The following is a 17,811-nucleotide window of genomic DNA, read 5'->3' as shown; positions in this document are numbered from 1 at the left end:
AATGAAATAGCGGAATGCTAGAAAGGCCAATCCCTCTTCACTTTTGTTACTTAATCATTACCTCACAAACCTAACTTCCTTTTTATCTATTTTTTGGGTAAGGAAGTTTTACTTTTATAGTGTGTAGTGTAAATGTATTGATTCCACTTCAAAACCGTTCATTGAAATATCAACAGGCAAAACACTAACAGAAAACGAGCTCACCCCCAATCGTCATGAATCATCATGAATCACTCATGAATCAATTTCGCACATAGCGATATCATGGCACATGATGAATTCTCATAAACGTGATAGTTCGCGTGTGACTCTCGTTGGGTGGGATTTTCGATTGCCAGATATTCCATATTGGTGATTTTCGTAGCAACGATTATCGTATGTGAAATTGTCACCGAATTCAACACCACTCTATTGCCATCTATTACGCGAAAAAAGGGAATTGTAAAAAAATAATAATTTTTATATTTAGTCCACTTGATTTATTTGCAAACTTCCTTATTTACCTGATCAATTACACTGTGCGAAGCTACCACTTATGCACTCTAAGGGCGCTATATATTACACACGTATGTACATACATACATACACACTTACAATTTAGTTAAGGGATCTTGTTATGCGTTCGACAGGCGAAAAAGACTTGCGTACCTTGAGGCCTTAATTTGCTGGCTTCGATTGAAATTTATATCTGCTCGAATGGGGGCCGTGGGCTTTGTTGGTGGGTGTGTGTCGGTTGGTACCTTCGTGTATTTCATTTAATATTTGAAAGCGCGAAACGGGTCTTTTGACTTCGTTGCCTACGTACGTACAATATTATGTACGTGTATAATACATATTTGCCCAATTTCGAATCGGAATGTAAAAGGGGTAGATGTAGTGGGCGTCATTTGCAATGTTCGATAGAGCGTTCGAAATTCATATCATACCCTTCGGTCTTTCGGATTGTCCAAGATTGAAGTCTGACGATCTACATACATACATATATGCGGTATATGTACATATATTTGCGAAGGTCATTTTTTTTGCGGTAGCCTCTTTTATCATAAAACTGATGACGATTTATTTTTTTTTTACATTGAAAATAATCTTAAACTATATGCATTTTTTGAAACGTTCTTGCGTAGAGGTGGGTTCGAGACCCAAATAAAAGCGGGTCCCGAAATTTCATCGTGGTGGCTTTTTACCTCGGGGATATTTGTGACTCCGGGTCGATCGTTTCCTATCAGAGTTTGCCAATTTATCTTATTTCATTGTTGAAACGGTTCCCAGTAAAATTGGCTAAATATCCTTCTTACCTACTATGTCACCACTATTTACGATTGATTAATGTACAATAAAATTTGTGTACAATTCATAGATGTCTCGTTAATTTACGAGTTTTTCAGTGTCTCGTAATTCAGCAACTTTTATAATAATATAAAAATGCTGCAATTTTTGTAATTGTCCAGGAAGGCGCAATGGGGCTATCTGTAAGGCCTTCCTGGTATGTAAACAATTAAATAAATAAACTCACCGACAGATTTCATGGAAATATTTTTTATCTACAATATTAATCTTTAATTTTTTTATATTGACTCTACTTTTTGAAACGTATGTATGTATATTGAAATTGTTATTCAAATATTTGAAGCCTTTTTAATAGTTTTACTTCGTCAATTAGTCTACAAACTTCCTACACTCTTCCGACCGCTTTGAAACTTTGTCATTTTGCGAGGTTTGGCCGCCGGTAGAGATTTCAATTGCTTCCGCTAGTTCTATGGTGAAATATAATCGTAATAAACACGTTTAAGAATTCAAAAATTTTGGAGACGGTGACAGCTAACCCATTACCAATAGCCAGTAGCCTTGTTTGTTTGACTTTCCGCCCCCCACTCGTTTTGAGTGATTTTGTTTAAATGCCTGTAACTTTATAATTTTCACACTATATCTTATAAATTTGCATTATAGGCTTTCATATTTCATATATTACTTCACTTATAGGTTATATAATGAATGATTAAAATATGGTATTGTAAATTGAAATGGCCGATGTGTTGTTTGTTCTTTGGCCAAGACGTTCTCGCCGCTCTATTTTCGATCTCTTCTATCTTTATTTTCAACTCTCTAATTTCGACTTTTTGAACTGAGAGTGTCTCTTCCGAACTGCGATATTTTATGAACCTTTTATCATACTAGATTTCCGTTTTTTTACAACTCACTTGGACGAGGCACAATTAGTCGCACTGTTTCTGGGAAATCTTATTTGTTATTTAAATAAAATTTCAATTTTGTCCACTCGTATACCGATCGATAAGTCTGACAACCACTAATCATTGATAAATTTGATACATACTCTGGCTGTACTTGCAGCCGACTAAGATAAATCAACACAAAAATGACAGCACAAGGCTATTTTATACAAAGAAAATTACGTTACCGAAATTCGAGTTTGTTGGTCTGAACCATATTATAATTTTCCATTAAAGGTAATTTTAGCTTTTGTCATTAATATAAAGCTTGCTAATGTAAAAGTATTGTGTCATGTATATTATATAATACATAGCATATTAGAATAGATAAATATGTAATAAATTATGCAGGCAAATAATAATTTAATTAGAAAAAATATTTATCGAATTCTTAATGTCGATTTGATATTGAGGAGTGCACAGTGAAGCGACGAAGCGGGAACATAAGTTCAAGTAATGGAAACAACATAATCAATAGTGAGGCACGGCACGCCTAGGTAGACTCCAGCTGTGATTGACGTATCATCATGTCATTATTAATTCGTACGATTTTATTATTACGACAAGTTTCTCCTAGAGTTCTTCAAATATGGAAATCACTGTTATCGATCGCTATCAAACCTATGTCAATGTAAGGATAACATATCACCGAAAACATTCTAGGGGTGAGTTTTGCAAAGGATCGTGACGGCACAGATTTTTGTCAATTTCTAAGAAAATCCATGCTTTTCTGTTCTCTTGCTTTGAACACTAATAGAGCGGTCTATTGTTATTTGAAAATCATCATTACAACGCCTATATTTATTCATAAATAGACTACGGATAGTCATTGGTTCAATAGCAATAACAACACATATACAACTAATAACTAATAATAATACAACTAAAATACAACTGTGTTGAATGCAAAAGAGTAATAAAAAGTTTTTCTATGAAGTTAGCAATAGCCAAAACGCGTCTTCATGTTATTGTTAATTCGTACCATTTTATTATTTCGACAAGTTTCTCCTAAACTTCACATTGTACAAGTTAACAGGCAGAAAGTCTCATCTTTATGTTATGATATTTACATCATAGATAAGGAGTTTGTTTTGGTAAAGCTTTCTCTTATCTTTACAATTAATTACATGATTTTAGATTGTATAATATTTGAATTCCAATATACTATATGTATGTGTTATTACTTATTATAGTATCGTTTTAATTTGCGGCTTTGTTAATCGTGCGCAAGGGCCGGAAATTAAGACCCAGTCCAATATCTTAGCGAGTATCGCGTTCCCAAGACTTAATAATAAAATCGTACACTTTAATAAAGAGTTATAAATTTGGGTTCTTTCGTTATTAAATTTCACGTTCACTCGGGTATGCGCGAATCTGACTCGCAGCTTCGATCACACCACTTGAAAAACGTTCAATTTTAACGACTTTGGGTATCCGTTAGCCAGGTATATCGTATAAATATAAATTTATATATTTTTTTATTTAATTTTGCGAATTAATTCGAATTCGCAATCGAATTTTTCTCCACGGAGAACGCATCGTTCGTTCGACAGATGCTCCCTCAGCTTCGAGCGATACGATTTTAATTTAATTTGCGCAAATCGAATTTGGCGCCAATATTGGAACACGTGGTACTTCAATCAAAGTCGACAAATACATTCGGAAACATTCGCAGGCCATTGCAATAGTGTCACTCAATGTCTAGTCCTAGTATCTTGATTCGGGCTCAACCACCGGCTGATTGATGACGTCAGTCTGGCATTCGGAATTCTCAGTTTAAACGTGCAGATTTATGAAAAATGGGATCGCAAATTTGATGTGCGTTGAAAACCTAAGTATTACCCCCTAGAGTGTTTTCGGTGATATTTTATCCTTGTATTTATACTTGCTTGACAGTGATCGATAGCGATGAATCCCATATTTAAAGAAATGTAGGAGAAACTTGACATTTGTATATGGTTATGCATACACGTGCGACCTACTAAATATATGCAAATATATACATACATAATGTAGTGAAGCCAAGGACATGTGACGTCCCATACCACTCATTGTGTTTTTGGCCTAATAGTCTTCCTTCAGCGGACGGATTATAACTGGAAGTCTGAATCAAAACGATTGATTTTCGGTGTAATTTGACTAAATGTCTGTAAGTGGCGTATTGACTAAAATAACAATTTTTCGGTTTCGTTGTATCGCTCGTATTTTTCATTATATGAAAATATAGTAAACGGACAATTTTGCACATTGCAATTTCGCACACGATAATCGTTGCCATGAAAATAGCGAATACGGAATATCTGGTACTCGAATTCTTGTTAGTGCGATAGTTCGCGTGTGTGTGTCTCAGTGGGTGGAATTTTCGAGTGCCAGATACTCCGTGATCGAGATTGTAGTGACGTGCGCAAGATCGCCGTGTGAGAAATTGTCACCGTAACTGAAAATATATCGTGACTTCGACTCAACCACCGGCTGATTGATGACGTCAGTCAAAAACTTACTATGTAAATTTGATGTGTGTTGAAAAAGTAGGTGTATGGACTAACTGGAAGACCGAATAAAAATAATTGATTTTTGATGTAATTAAAATAGCATTTTGACATAAAAACGATTTTTCGTTTCGATTTACATTATTTTTCGATTTACACGATTTACATATTTTTGTAATTATTATTATTTAAATTGGGTCCTTTTTATCATATTGTTAGCTATCGTGACGACCTCATTTATATAACATACGTATATATGGATGTATGTACATACATATGTAGATAAGACAATTCTTTGGAGGGGAAATAAGCGATACAAATAATAGGAAGGGAGGGGATTTGTGATTTTTTTTCATATTAAACGAAGTTCTATAATATAATTTCAATTTTCTTGTAAATAATTTCATAAAACAAAACTAAAAATAGTATACCGCCGCTCAATTTTTACAAGGTTTTTATTAGCTCCGCTTCGTCAATTAGTCTGTCAAACTTCCTACACTCTTCCGATCGCTTTGAAACTTTGCCATTTTGCGAGGTTTGGCCGCCGGTAGAGATTTAAATTGCTTCCGCTAGTTCTATGGTGAAATATAATCGTAAAACGTTTAAGAATCCAAAAAATTTGGAGACGGTGATAGCTAAAACTTTGCCACTAGCCTGTAGCCTTATATGTTTGACTTTCTGCCCCCCACTCGTTTTGTCAAATTTTGTTTGTGTAAACGCCTATAACTTTATCTTTTTCAAACTATTTCTTATTAAATTTGCATTATAGGCTCTAATTATCTTTCATATATATTGTTACTTCACTTATAGGCTATTCTTAACAGATGTCCTTTAAATTTATTATACTTGTATAATATATCCCAGATAATGCCGGGTACTCTTGTAATGGTATAAATATTAATTCGGTTATGTATATTTTCAATTTTATCGCCGATCATTATCTAAATATCGATAAGTAGGATATTAGAAGGCCTCCCCTCCCTCTATATTGATAAAGATATTTGTTTTAATGTCATATTTATATACTTATTTAGTACAGTGTGATATTTTAACGAAAACGAACGTTGCAAACACAATTTTTTATTATGCATATATACATTTATTTATAAACCGCGATACTTTTGCATTAATCAATAAATACAGTACCAATCAAAGATGGTAGAATTTTATGCATTCTTCTTCTCTTCCGATTTCTTGCCGTACGATTTCATGAAGAAGACCACGAACAAATAGTAAACGACGAGCAAAGTTGGAATATATATCCATACGATGACTCTGGGAGCTGGACAAGATGGTGCTAAAGCCTGCAGGCTGTGGATCAGGAGGATCGTGAATTGGATCTGCAATTTTTTCAAATCAGTACTTTCAATTTTATTATTATTTATTTTAATATATGTATGTACTATATGTGATTCGACTCGTTCGCCCAATCGATCGCATAATCGTCGAGGTCTGAGCTTGAAACTGTTCTCCATAACATGCATAGGAGGGAGAATTTTCAACCTTTTTAATAACAATAAAATGGGTAACTATTTCTATACACGCAGCCGTTTGTTCTAGTACGTAGAAATAGTAGCGGTTTGTATTAAAATCTTTTATTACACTAGATTACACGTACTGATCGGTTTGCACGCTATGCGATTATGGGTCTTTGCACGAGATTTTAGCGCTGATCCCTGTTTACTGTTTAAATATCATAATGCAATGTTGGCTTTCCGGGTGTTTGATATGGTCACATTCGCGAAGGAACTTAAGAATATTTGATCTTTTATTGTATTGAAACTAATTATTTGTAAATACGTAATATACTGCTTAGGACAGGGCATACACGGACGCACAAGACGCGCACGGACATACAAGGTGCACTCCTATGAAAACAGAGACACTAAGTGACTCATTATTTTCTGTAGGCTTTGCGGTGTACGCCGTGTGTCTGTACGTGTCTTGTCGTGCCCTAATTTGAACACGGCTTAAGACTTTTGGCAATTTTTTTTATCGTAGTGCTATAAGATTTTTGTAAACTCGCTGGCGTTGCTCAAGTTTGAATAACAACTTAATGATAAGAACACACTCAAAAGTGCGACCCGGCACGCTTAGGTTAGAATCCAGCTGTGATAGGCGTGTCTTTAAGTTATTGATCATTCAAGTTTTTGACAAGTCTTTCCCTCATTTATTCAAATGAAAGAGAGACAGCAGCTTGGATTGGTGTTGCATTGATACTAAGCACCGAGAGGTTGCTGGGTTCGATCCCGTGAGCTGAAAAGAATTAATTCCGAGTCTAATTTTAAATGCTGTTTTACCAATAAAACTAGGATATTTGTGACTCCAAGTCGATCGTTTCCTATCAGAGTTTGCCAATTTATCAGATTTCATTGGTGAAGCGGTTCCCAGTAAAATTGGCTAAATATCCTTCTTACCTAATTGGCAAAAACAATCCTACCCACTAACTCGCCACTATTTGAATATGATTTAAAAAAAACAACTATAACATACATTGTCTTGCTAATTTCCATATAAAATATATGTAGGTACATACATAGTATTTGTATTATGCTTATATGTCTGGTCACAGTGACGCGTTGAGTAATCTGTGATGTTACCGTGGCAAAAATATCTAAATAAATAAAATAAAAAATATAGATTAGCCGATTGGCGTTGCTCGGAGGAATGAATAAAAAATATAAAAGTAATAAAAGCTTGTAAAAATGAAAGTTTTGTATGAGGTCCCATGACCACAGACCCAATCTCTTCCAGAAACCGTCTCTGCCCTAATTTAGAGTACCATGAGATACATAGTATGCCAAATTCGTTGTTCCCAAATTGAATACTATATATTTATATGACGGACAAATAAATTTTGATTCTTATTATACGTATTTATGTACATTCCAGTGGCGTGCCGTGTAATTCTCCCTATTTTTGTCGCACATTCTTATGTGTGCGCGAGCAGATACAAATGGACTTTGTGACGTCATAGCGACAAAAACAGGGAGATTTTTTCCGCATGCCACTGGTACATTAGTGTATATAAATATATTGATAGATTGATAATTTTTTTACGATTACAGTTAGTTATTACTAGCTATTTATTGGAAGGTCGAATTTGAACCGACGTTCTCATTCGTCATCGCATTATATACTTCCATTACTCTAAATTGAACTTCATTTGACCCAAACAAACGTATATGTGTGCCAGCATTCGTTCGTTCTTTTCCTCGGGCTTTTTTCCTTCTTTTGCGTCCTGTCGTATCCTTTTAAAAATGCTATTTGTGACGACAAGCGCGCGCGACTCATCAATCTTCCCTTCACCACTTTATGAAATAAGATCGTCAAAAAAATTCTGCAACAAAAAACCGCGGCGAAAAATATGCATATCATCGCCGAAGCTAGTAAGCCCACCACAACTGATGTGAAAAAATGCATACAAAATTCAAATTATTATATCAAGTTCTTAATATTCTTGAAAAATGTATGAAATAATCTTTGGTGCAAGTCGGAAAAACATTCTTCTAATTTTAGCACTATTGAGAAAACGTATTTATTTGCAAGTTCATCGACTTTAAATACGGCATTCATTCGTTTTTTTTAGATATTGCCTTGTGAATGACAACAAAATTAAGGTTTCGGGTATCCAGCCCTCTCAAGGACTCCTGTAAAGCCACAATGGTCCAAACTTAAAGAATACATATTTTTTTTCCAAAAAAAGGTGTATGTTTGAAGTAAGACTTATTTAGGGACGGTATAGCGAATTGTTTTGATATGACGTCATGGAACATGGTACTGGCTATAGGTACAAGATATTCCCTGCTTTGTATTTTATTATTTGATATTTTTTATCTGCTATTATTAAAATTCCATTGTTTTTTTTATGATTAAGTATAAACGTATTTTTTGTCTGTGTATATAATGGTGCAAATTTAAATAAATAAATAAAAAGCACTTAGCCAACGCCGAAGGCTAATCATGACTAGATTGCGGATAGACACCGTGCTTTCTCCAGGAATTGGGACAGTTTGGCTCTATTTACAAAGCTAGAGTACAAAAAAAAAGTTGGGCGAACCTTTAACAACAATTGAACAATAGCATTTACAACAATTGAACAATAAACGGCACGCTGTGGATCCGGCTACTAATCATGACAACTAGATTTTAATATAACAAGTACATACCATTTGAATGACCGTAAAGCATTGTCCTCACGCCGATCTTTGATCATGACCAAAGATCAGAGTTAGGACGAAACTTTTGGCACAAAAATGGTTCACTATTGTCAATCATGTTTTTTTGCTCTCTTGCTTTGTATGCTAATGGAGCGGTCTATTGCTATTTGACGATCACCCAAACAACGCCGAAGACTAATCATGACTCGATTTTTAATATTATAATATAACAAGTGCATACCATTTGAATTGTCGTCAACCACTTCTTGTATTTGTTGAGACTAACTCTCAATTCCGGACTAGCTACCGATGATAAATGATAGTACGAGTACATTATCACATGTACGAACGAATTGATCAATGGTGTCAAGCTGGCCATTCCACCTGCAAATACAATTGATTTAATAGTTCAATATAAATGTCATTTAAGAAGTTGGATCGCAGTAGTGTGAGTGTGTGAGCTGCACTGACCAATAGTCGTCAATTTTGGTCATATGTCGTCATCAACGACCAATGAAGTCGCGTTTTGTGCGAATCACACACACTATTACGATTTGCGTAAATGGCATGTACATATATGTATGTATATGGGTGCCACTTTAGTATGTGGTCTACCATCACATATCTACTTTAGTATGCGATCTACCTTCACGTTTTTACTTTAATATGCGGTCTCACTGTTTCAGTTCTCGCGTGTTATTCAATGAGACTGAATAATACCGACCCTAACAACCTGATCTTAAATGAATAGGGCCAACCCTAACTTAACCTAACCTAACCTGATCCTTAAATAAATAGGTGTTGGCTGCTAAGATATAATGTTTTTAAGGTTTTATTTCATCAATATTTTCACAAAAAAAAACATATCTTAGCAGCCAACACCTATTTGTTTAAGGGTCAGGATAGGTTAGGTTAAGGTTGGCCCTATTCATTTAAGAATTGGTTAAGAGATATGTATCTGCTGACGATATTTTGATAGAAATGCTTCGACAACATTATGGGGCAATCGAAATCAGTCAAAATCTCGAGTTCGAATTTTCGCATGATCATAAACTTTCATCTATTGTTACTACGTACATACATAGATAAAGTAAAAAAATAGTCGACTGCGATTCAAAGTTAGACCGCATACTAAAGAAGCACCTGTATATGTATGTATGTACATATGTACATATATCCAATATTTTACCTGCTACGTATTTGACTGCTATCCACATAATGGAGAAATTCATGATGTGATGAAAGACGTGCAGGAATGAAGCCTGATTGTCCTTCTTTCTCAGTACGAAGAATGCAGTATCTAAAAATTCGGTAGTCTTCAGGAACATGGCCCACCACATCCAGTTAGCCATCCTCACCGGCTCGGGGTCGTTCGAATAATCCGGCATCAGACATCTCAGGTGCAAAGTCGTGGTCCATCCCGAAGTCAGTAGCTGGAAATACATATACATACATAGTTTCACGGTGATGATGTCGATTTTCACGAGAGATCTTAGCGCTGGCTCCGTTTTGGTGAAATATACAAGTGAAAATTTCCTTGGATGAATTGAAATTTACTTATTCAGGCGGGGAAACTCTCCGCGGATCGCTTTGTCGAGCACTTTCGTCGGGAAACTCATGAAAATTTCATCCAATAATGTACACGGGCGATCGGAATCTTTTTACGTGTGCGCACCCATCTTTCCAATTTAATTCACATCTCGAATCAGCAAAAGAACTACATATAATCAATTGCATATTTTAAATGTATGTAATTTTGCGCAGCTTTTGCGTAGAGTAAGGTACTGTTTCTTTTTTTACAAGGCTCTTATAAATTTCACTTCGCTCATTGGTCTGACAACATATGGATATTGGGTCTACTTCATGACATCGAAAGGTCGAAAAAGATCGAAAATCGAAAGATCTCAAGTCGACAGATCAAAAAAAAAAGGGTGCATGATACGGGAGGAAAAGCCTGTTCCTCTTGTATCCTGCTTGCGCAAATTCAATTAGGCTGTACGACGGGGGGGGGGGGGAGAGACTGTTTTACCGCACGCCACTGATATTTATTTATTTATTTATTTAACATATATTTGCCACAGTGACATTACAGAGATCCCCAACGCGTCGCTGTGGCCGGTCATTCAGTAATAATAACATGATAACAGTAATAATAACATGATTACAGATATATGTACATATACACCAGCAGTCACATAAAACGGAACGCTTGTGAATTTTGCGACATACGTGTTTGTTCTAATCATCACTTCGTTATTTGTAACTTTATCTTAGTTATTTCTTCTGCATATTGGTAAAAAAACGTAATTCTTTTAAACTATGTACAAAATACAGTTATCTTGTATATATGCAAAATAAAACAGACTTAGGTAGAGCTTGCTTTGTAGCACCGACTTTTAACTGTCGACGCCGATATTTCGATATTTTTATCTTCGAATCTCAATTTTAAAGCTTGATCAGATTCATGCAGTATTCCATTGCTTGAGAAATAATTTTGGGGTCGGTCCTTGGGGTAGTTTCCTTATTTCTACCACAATTCTTCCAACGGTTAGTTGTTTTGGAGAGGTTCTTTTCCATTTTTTTCGAAATTCTCGAAACTGTATTTACCGAAACACTCTTTTCTGGCAATTTTTCGCATGGAAACCTTCTTCGCTTTCAAATACGCAGCAATCAAAGTTTTTTTACGGCGGAAATATCCCTGCAGCGACCAATTTCTGAAAAATCGATATTGTTAATTTAAAAATTCAAAATTAAATATTAAATCCATCAATTTTATAAAATAAAAACTATTAAACCCCTAATTACCCTTAGAACAATCATACAGCAAAAGGTATCAGCTGAGCATGATCTTTTCAATGTTTGAAAGCATTTGACGCACAATGAACAAAGGCGTACCCTTAGCAGGTATATTACGGGTTTTTTGTACCTAAGTCTGTTTTATTTTGCATATATACAATATAACTGTATTTTGTACATAGCTTAAAAGAATTACGTTTTTTTACCAATATGCAGAAGAAATAACTAAGATAAGGTTACAAATAACGAAGTGATGATTAGAACAAACACGTATGTCGCAAAATTCACAAGCGTTCCGTTTTATGTGACTGCTGGTGTATACTACCCGCTTTTCATATGTATTCATTGTAATCGAACATTTTCGATTTTTCGACCTTTCGATGCGGTGGTGGTCACCGATGGATATTATCTATATCGTATATTCTTCCGATCGTTTTGAAACTTTGCCGTTTTGCGCGGTTTGGTCAACAATACATATTCAAATCAAAAAAATGTTACAATTTTGACCATCTTGACGTCTTATGGTAAGTAGCCTTGTTTATTTGCGTTTCCGCCACCCTCTCGTTGTGTCAAATTTTAATCGTTTAAACGCCTAGTTCTTTTTCTTTTTCACACTATTATAAGACTTATAGTTGTACAGGTTTATCACTATAAAAAAAATATAATTTTTGAAATATTGACACATAATTTGAAATGAAACATATTGAATTTGATTTGTAAAATATTGAATCTGGAGTAAAAACGCTGTATGTCCTAAATACAGCTTATAAATAGTATTTGATGATGTAACTTTACAACTATACATAAGTACTTTGAAATACCGAAATTTTGACCGCTAGTGTATGTACATATGTATCTGGCTCGCCTGTCAAAGTAATGCTAAAGAAAATCTTGAGTTCCTTCAGTATTTTATATTATGTAATGTAATGAAAGTTTATTGTTCCTCCATTGAGATGTAGGCTTTGTGCGTCTTTCAGTGTAATTTGTTTTAATTTATTCAGCTCGCTTCAGAGTTTATTAAAATTTTAAAGAACAAATTGACGTTACAGTCAGCCCAGCCCGCCTTCAAAACGCTATGTGTATTTAAGGCAGTGGGTTCGTTCGAAGACCATTTTTTTCGTTATTGTGTGTGAAAAATTCTCAGTAATAAATCATTGATTTGGTGAATTATTGATGGGAAAACGTCGCGGTTTCCCATTTATTTTTATTTTAGGTTGTATTGAAAATTTTCTTCGATTCATCGCTTTGAAATAACAAAAGCAACCGATCGTTTCATTTCGCATGAAATTTGAATACGGTGCTTTCAGACCTTGACCCCTCCCCACCACCTTTTTTATTTTAATTCTTTCAATATAAAAGTGTACAATTTTGTATACAGAGCGAATTCGGAAAACTTCTCATTATAATATTCGTAAAGAAAGAATAGTTTGATTGACAAAGCGAATTGATTCTAAGGAAATGAAAACATCAGTTGATTTTCGACAAGAAAGGAATAGAAACTTGTCATAGCCGTAAATTATAATATGCACATATTTTTGCCAATGTCCAGTATTTATAACATTGTACAAATCGCAGATCGATGCATCGCTCAGAGCGGTCACGCACATAATTTGCAATGAACTGCGAAGCTAGTTTATATATTTTTTTTTATTCGACGCATCCAATTCAGATATGGATTTCGTATATAAATACATATATGTATACATATACCAGCAACAAAGCTCAGTGGTTAGCGTATAATGCTATCAACTGTAGGGTCATGGGTTCAATACCTGGCCCGTTGCTGCTAGCCAGACCTTGGATATATGTGACTCCAGGTCGATCGTTTCCTATCAGAGTTTGCCAATTTATGTGATTTCATTGTTGAACGGTTCCAAACAAATTGGCAACCTATTATCGATTGACAAACATTATTTAAATTTGATTTCAAATTTGTAATAATAATACTATAAATGTATATGTAATACATATGTAAAAAGATGGGAATAGGTGTGGCATTGGGGCAAAACCCGCAATGGTATAGAAAAATGCGCGATTCCTATTTGTCAGTTTAGATGTGATTAGCTGACCAATAGGAATTACGTATTTTAAGGTTTGCATATGTCTGAAATTCATTGTAGTAGAAGTCGTCTACTGCAAAGATTGCTGAAATGTAGTATTAAGGCGCAAACACACAGAATCGTACGGCATGGCATGTCTAGGCAAACTTCAGCTGGGAATGGGCGTGTCTTATGCAATTGTTTATTCATACGATCTTATAATTTCGACAAGTTTCTCTTACATTTCTTTAAATATGGGAATCACCGCTATCGACCACTCAAAACAAGGATAAGATATCACCGAAAACACTCCAGGGGGTGAGTTTTGACCTGGCATAGATCAGGCGTACTAGCATTTTTTTTAAATGTGCAAAACTATTTATAAAAATAAATACACATGCCGGGTACCACTCTGTGTATCTGCATATATTTTTTATATATTGTAATTCTTTGCCAAAAATTCACTACTTTAAATAACAATGGGAAAAACTCCAGTATAATATAATATGAAACGTACCCCATAGAAAACGATAGCGTTTAGAATAATTTGAGATATATTGTAAGCTTTGATGATGGATTTGAGGCTGTAAGCCGGCTTGTCTTTCATCCACTCCGGCAAGTATCTTTTAATGATGTATAGATACGAGACTATTAGAAACGTCATCTGTATGGGGTTGGCCATCAGAAACCAATCTTTGACTCTCGGATCTGCAAATGCAATGTATATTTTAAAATGTGTGTCATTTATGGTATTATAATTGTATGGTAGTAACTTGCCTCCGAGCTCGTCGAATAGCCACACGAAGGTTTGATGGACACTCGTCATTTTTAATAAGTGCTATTATCTGTAATTTTAAATGGCCAATTTGAATGTCATAATGGATCAAAATCATCAACTATCGAACTTTGATAAGATCAAAGATGATGGTAATCTAATCGGTCACTAATAGCTTTTGTGTTGTACTATTTCTGACATGCACGCACTTCTCATTTAATCGACGAGTATGAAAGTCGATTTTCTCTAATTCATTTTAATTTTAGTATATATTATAAATACAATTGGCAATTATTGAACTGGACAAAATTTTGGTTTGTATCTATTGCTATGTCTAGAAAAGCGACAAAGAAACATTTACCTTCAGTATCAAAGGTCAACTAAATTAAATTTATTTTTAAGGAAAAAAGCCACTGTATTAAAAATTTTGAAAATAATTTGCAGCAATGCTCTAAAGATTTAATAATTTTTATAGATTTTAAAAATTAATTTTTGAATGTAGCCATAGTAATGTTATAGGTTTATCCAATACAAAATAATAAAATTTTAATTATGATTTAAAATTATAATTTTAATTATTTTAATTATTAAAAAAATAAAAGTTTGAACAAAGCAAAATTCAGGCAAAATATTAATTAGTAACATCATAAATAATGGATGACAAACTCCTAAGTCCAACAGCAGCCTTGACAGATCCAATTTTGGATGACTAGTGATGAAATTCTTAAGATATGATTATACATCTATTTATAGCCTGTCATTTTATCTGAATTCTAAACGTTTAAAATGTTATCTTTTACAAAAAGGCATGTATTTATTTGGTCAGTAACTTTGTTTGATTTGGTCAGTAAATAGATGATCAGTGAGTTATGTATATTATCGGACACTGACTGCTGACTATTTTCTGTTTGTACAACGATACATATGTACATATCGAATTTTAAGTTTGTAGATGCTGGAATAATTCAGGTTTTTCCTTTCAAGGTACAAACTTAAAATTCGTTACAAATTCAAAAATGGACATACATATGTACATATGTATGTACAATATTTGTGCACCAAGCCATCGATATATACATAGTACACTATTATCACTAAATCATTTAGATTTCGAATTATTACGCCCAGATAAAAAAATATTGAGATTGGAAACCAATTCTTGGAAACGTAGTGAAATGTATGTATAATTGGTCCAATTAATACACAATATCTCGAGAAATAAATTGTAAATAATATATTTTTGACTTTCAAAATTCGGTAGATAATTAATCAATGATTTAAAAGCAATAAAAAATCACCATAAATAGAAAAAAAAATACCAAACTGTAGACTCTAATACTTATTTTTGGCACAGCGATACTAGATTTTGAGTTAATGACTGCAAAAGCCAAAATTTTGTAAAAAAAATGGGCATTTTTTTAACCACTTCATCGCCATAAGCGCACCGGTGCGCACTCCTTCGTATTTAAGGCTATGACTTGAAATTAATTTTGGTTTCTTCACAGTGACATCTAAAAATATCCTGTGATACTAATGAAATTGAAAATTGTTAAATCGTTAATTTGTGATATATTCAAGATGTAGTGCCAAGGGTTGGCACTAAACACATAATAAAATAATCGAATCGGTTTCTACAAACGCGTGGTGATTATTAAATGGTTAAGCGCATATATGTATATCATAAACGAGACGAAACCAACAAAAATCATCGTCATATTCGAATTCAGTGGGTCAAACTTGGCATATATTGATTAGTCTCCGCTCCGTTAAGTAAAAAACGTGGTTTTTTGTTATCACTTAACTTTCGTAAAAGTTACTGACAATGTGTTGGATAAAACTCCATTTAATTTGTTCCCTTAAAATATTAGTCCGATCAAATTAGACCAAAAAATAGCAGTGAAGGTACATAAATTCACAACAAGCTGAAAGTTAGTAAAATTGTTCAAAACATAATTATAAATGACATGTCAAAACTCCTCATCGTTCTAATACCTGGAAAAAATTTTACCTGAGGTCAAAGGTCAAAAATATGGATTTTTCGCGATTTTCAGCAAAACGGTAAGTTTTATCATAAAATTACTTTAGATAAAAATTGTAGATCATAAAATTATCTATAAAAAATGTATCTATACTTTTTTTCCTAAGAGCCACCGTTTCCGAGGTATAACGATTCAAAAAGTTGTAAAAGTTGTAATCGTCATAATAATATGCATAAGTACGCCACGTATATTCTAACGCATGAGTATTACTGCAGCATTTCAAGATGAAATAGAGAAATATTTTGAATATGAATTGGCTCCCTACCCTTTATCTTTGTTTGATGACATCTATCTGCTATTTACGATTGTTTTCAAAAGGTAAATATTGATATTAACAACACTAATACGACGTACATCATTGACGGAGGATACTTACTACACCGCGTTGTGTGGGATAGCGAAGAAACATTCAACGTTATTTTAGATAAATATGTTCAGTATGTACGTTGACATTTTGGTCTCAGAGTTACTGTCGTATTTGATGGCTATAATGATTGCACGAGAAATATTAAAGCTGCAGAATAATGTCATCGAACTTTAGCAACATCTTCATCTTCTGATATTTTATTTGATCACAGTTCCTACCAGTCAACATAAATTTCTTACAAATACTCACAAGTCTCGGTTCATTTCAATGTTGAAAGAAAAGCTTACTGCTGAAAATATAATGGTAAAACAAGCTAATAATGATGCAGATGTACTGATTATTGAAACAGCAATAGAGCAATTCAATTTGACAAATACAACTATTGTTGTTTGTGAAGATGTAGACTTACTCGTATTACTCACTGCTCGAACTCCAACTGAAAAATCTATTTTCTTCTTAAAACCTGGAAAAGCTCAACATAAATCGGAAATATATTCATCGAAAAGTTTATCTACTTTTGCAAAGTGTCAAAATCATGTACTATTCTTACACGCAATAACTGGCTGTGATACGACATCTGCATTTTACAGGAAAGGTAAAACAATAGTTTTTAAAATGTTTGAAAAACAAGATTTAGTTCAATATGCTGAAGTTTTTAAAAACAGTAATCCACAAGAAGTTATCACCAACGGAATTCGCTTTCTTATTTCTATGTACGGAGCTCCTAAAAAAACTACCTGCTTAGATAAGTATCGATATGGATATTTCGTTAAAAACACTCGAAATAAAAAACAAGTGCAATTAGCTTGTCTTCCTCCAACCTCAGCTGCTACTCATCAACATCTTTTTCGGGTATATTACCAAGTTCAAGTGTGGCTTGGTTATCAGCTAGACCCAAAAGACTGGGGTTGGAAGTTG

The 17,811-nt window shown here is 34.0% G+C and overlaps 1 protein-coding gene across 2 annotated transcripts in view; it reads left to right on the top strand.

The window, feature by feature from the left end:
• Positions 1-17,811, top strand: part of LOC143917150 (oxysterol-binding protein-related protein 9) — an 82,266-nt gene that overhangs the window by 17,783 nt on the left and 46,672 nt on the right. Inside the window, exon 1 of one of the 2 annotated variants that reach the window (XM_077438563.1) lies at positions 5,750-6,076. The exons of the other annotated variant lie outside the window; for it this stretch is intronic. Within the exon in view, the coding sequence (XP_077294689.1) occupies positions 5,987-6,076 (90 nt within the window). The 5' untranslated portion in view covers positions 5,750-5,986. Of the gene's footprint in view, positions 1-5,749; positions 6,077-17,811 lie in introns of those variants that run through there. 2 annotated transcript variants of the gene reach the window in all.

The sequence above is a fragment of the Arctopsyche grandis genome, chromosome 9 (genome assembly GCF_051622035.1).
Source record: "Arctopsyche grandis isolate Sample6627 chromosome 9, ASM5162203v2, whole genome shotgun sequence".
Classification (NCBI taxonomy): Eukaryota; Metazoa; Arthropoda; class Insecta; order Trichoptera; family Hydropsychidae; genus Arctopsyche; species Arctopsyche grandis.
The sequence above is the reverse complement of the archived record's forward strand: the minus strand, read 5'-3'. Positions and strand labels throughout refer to the sequence as shown.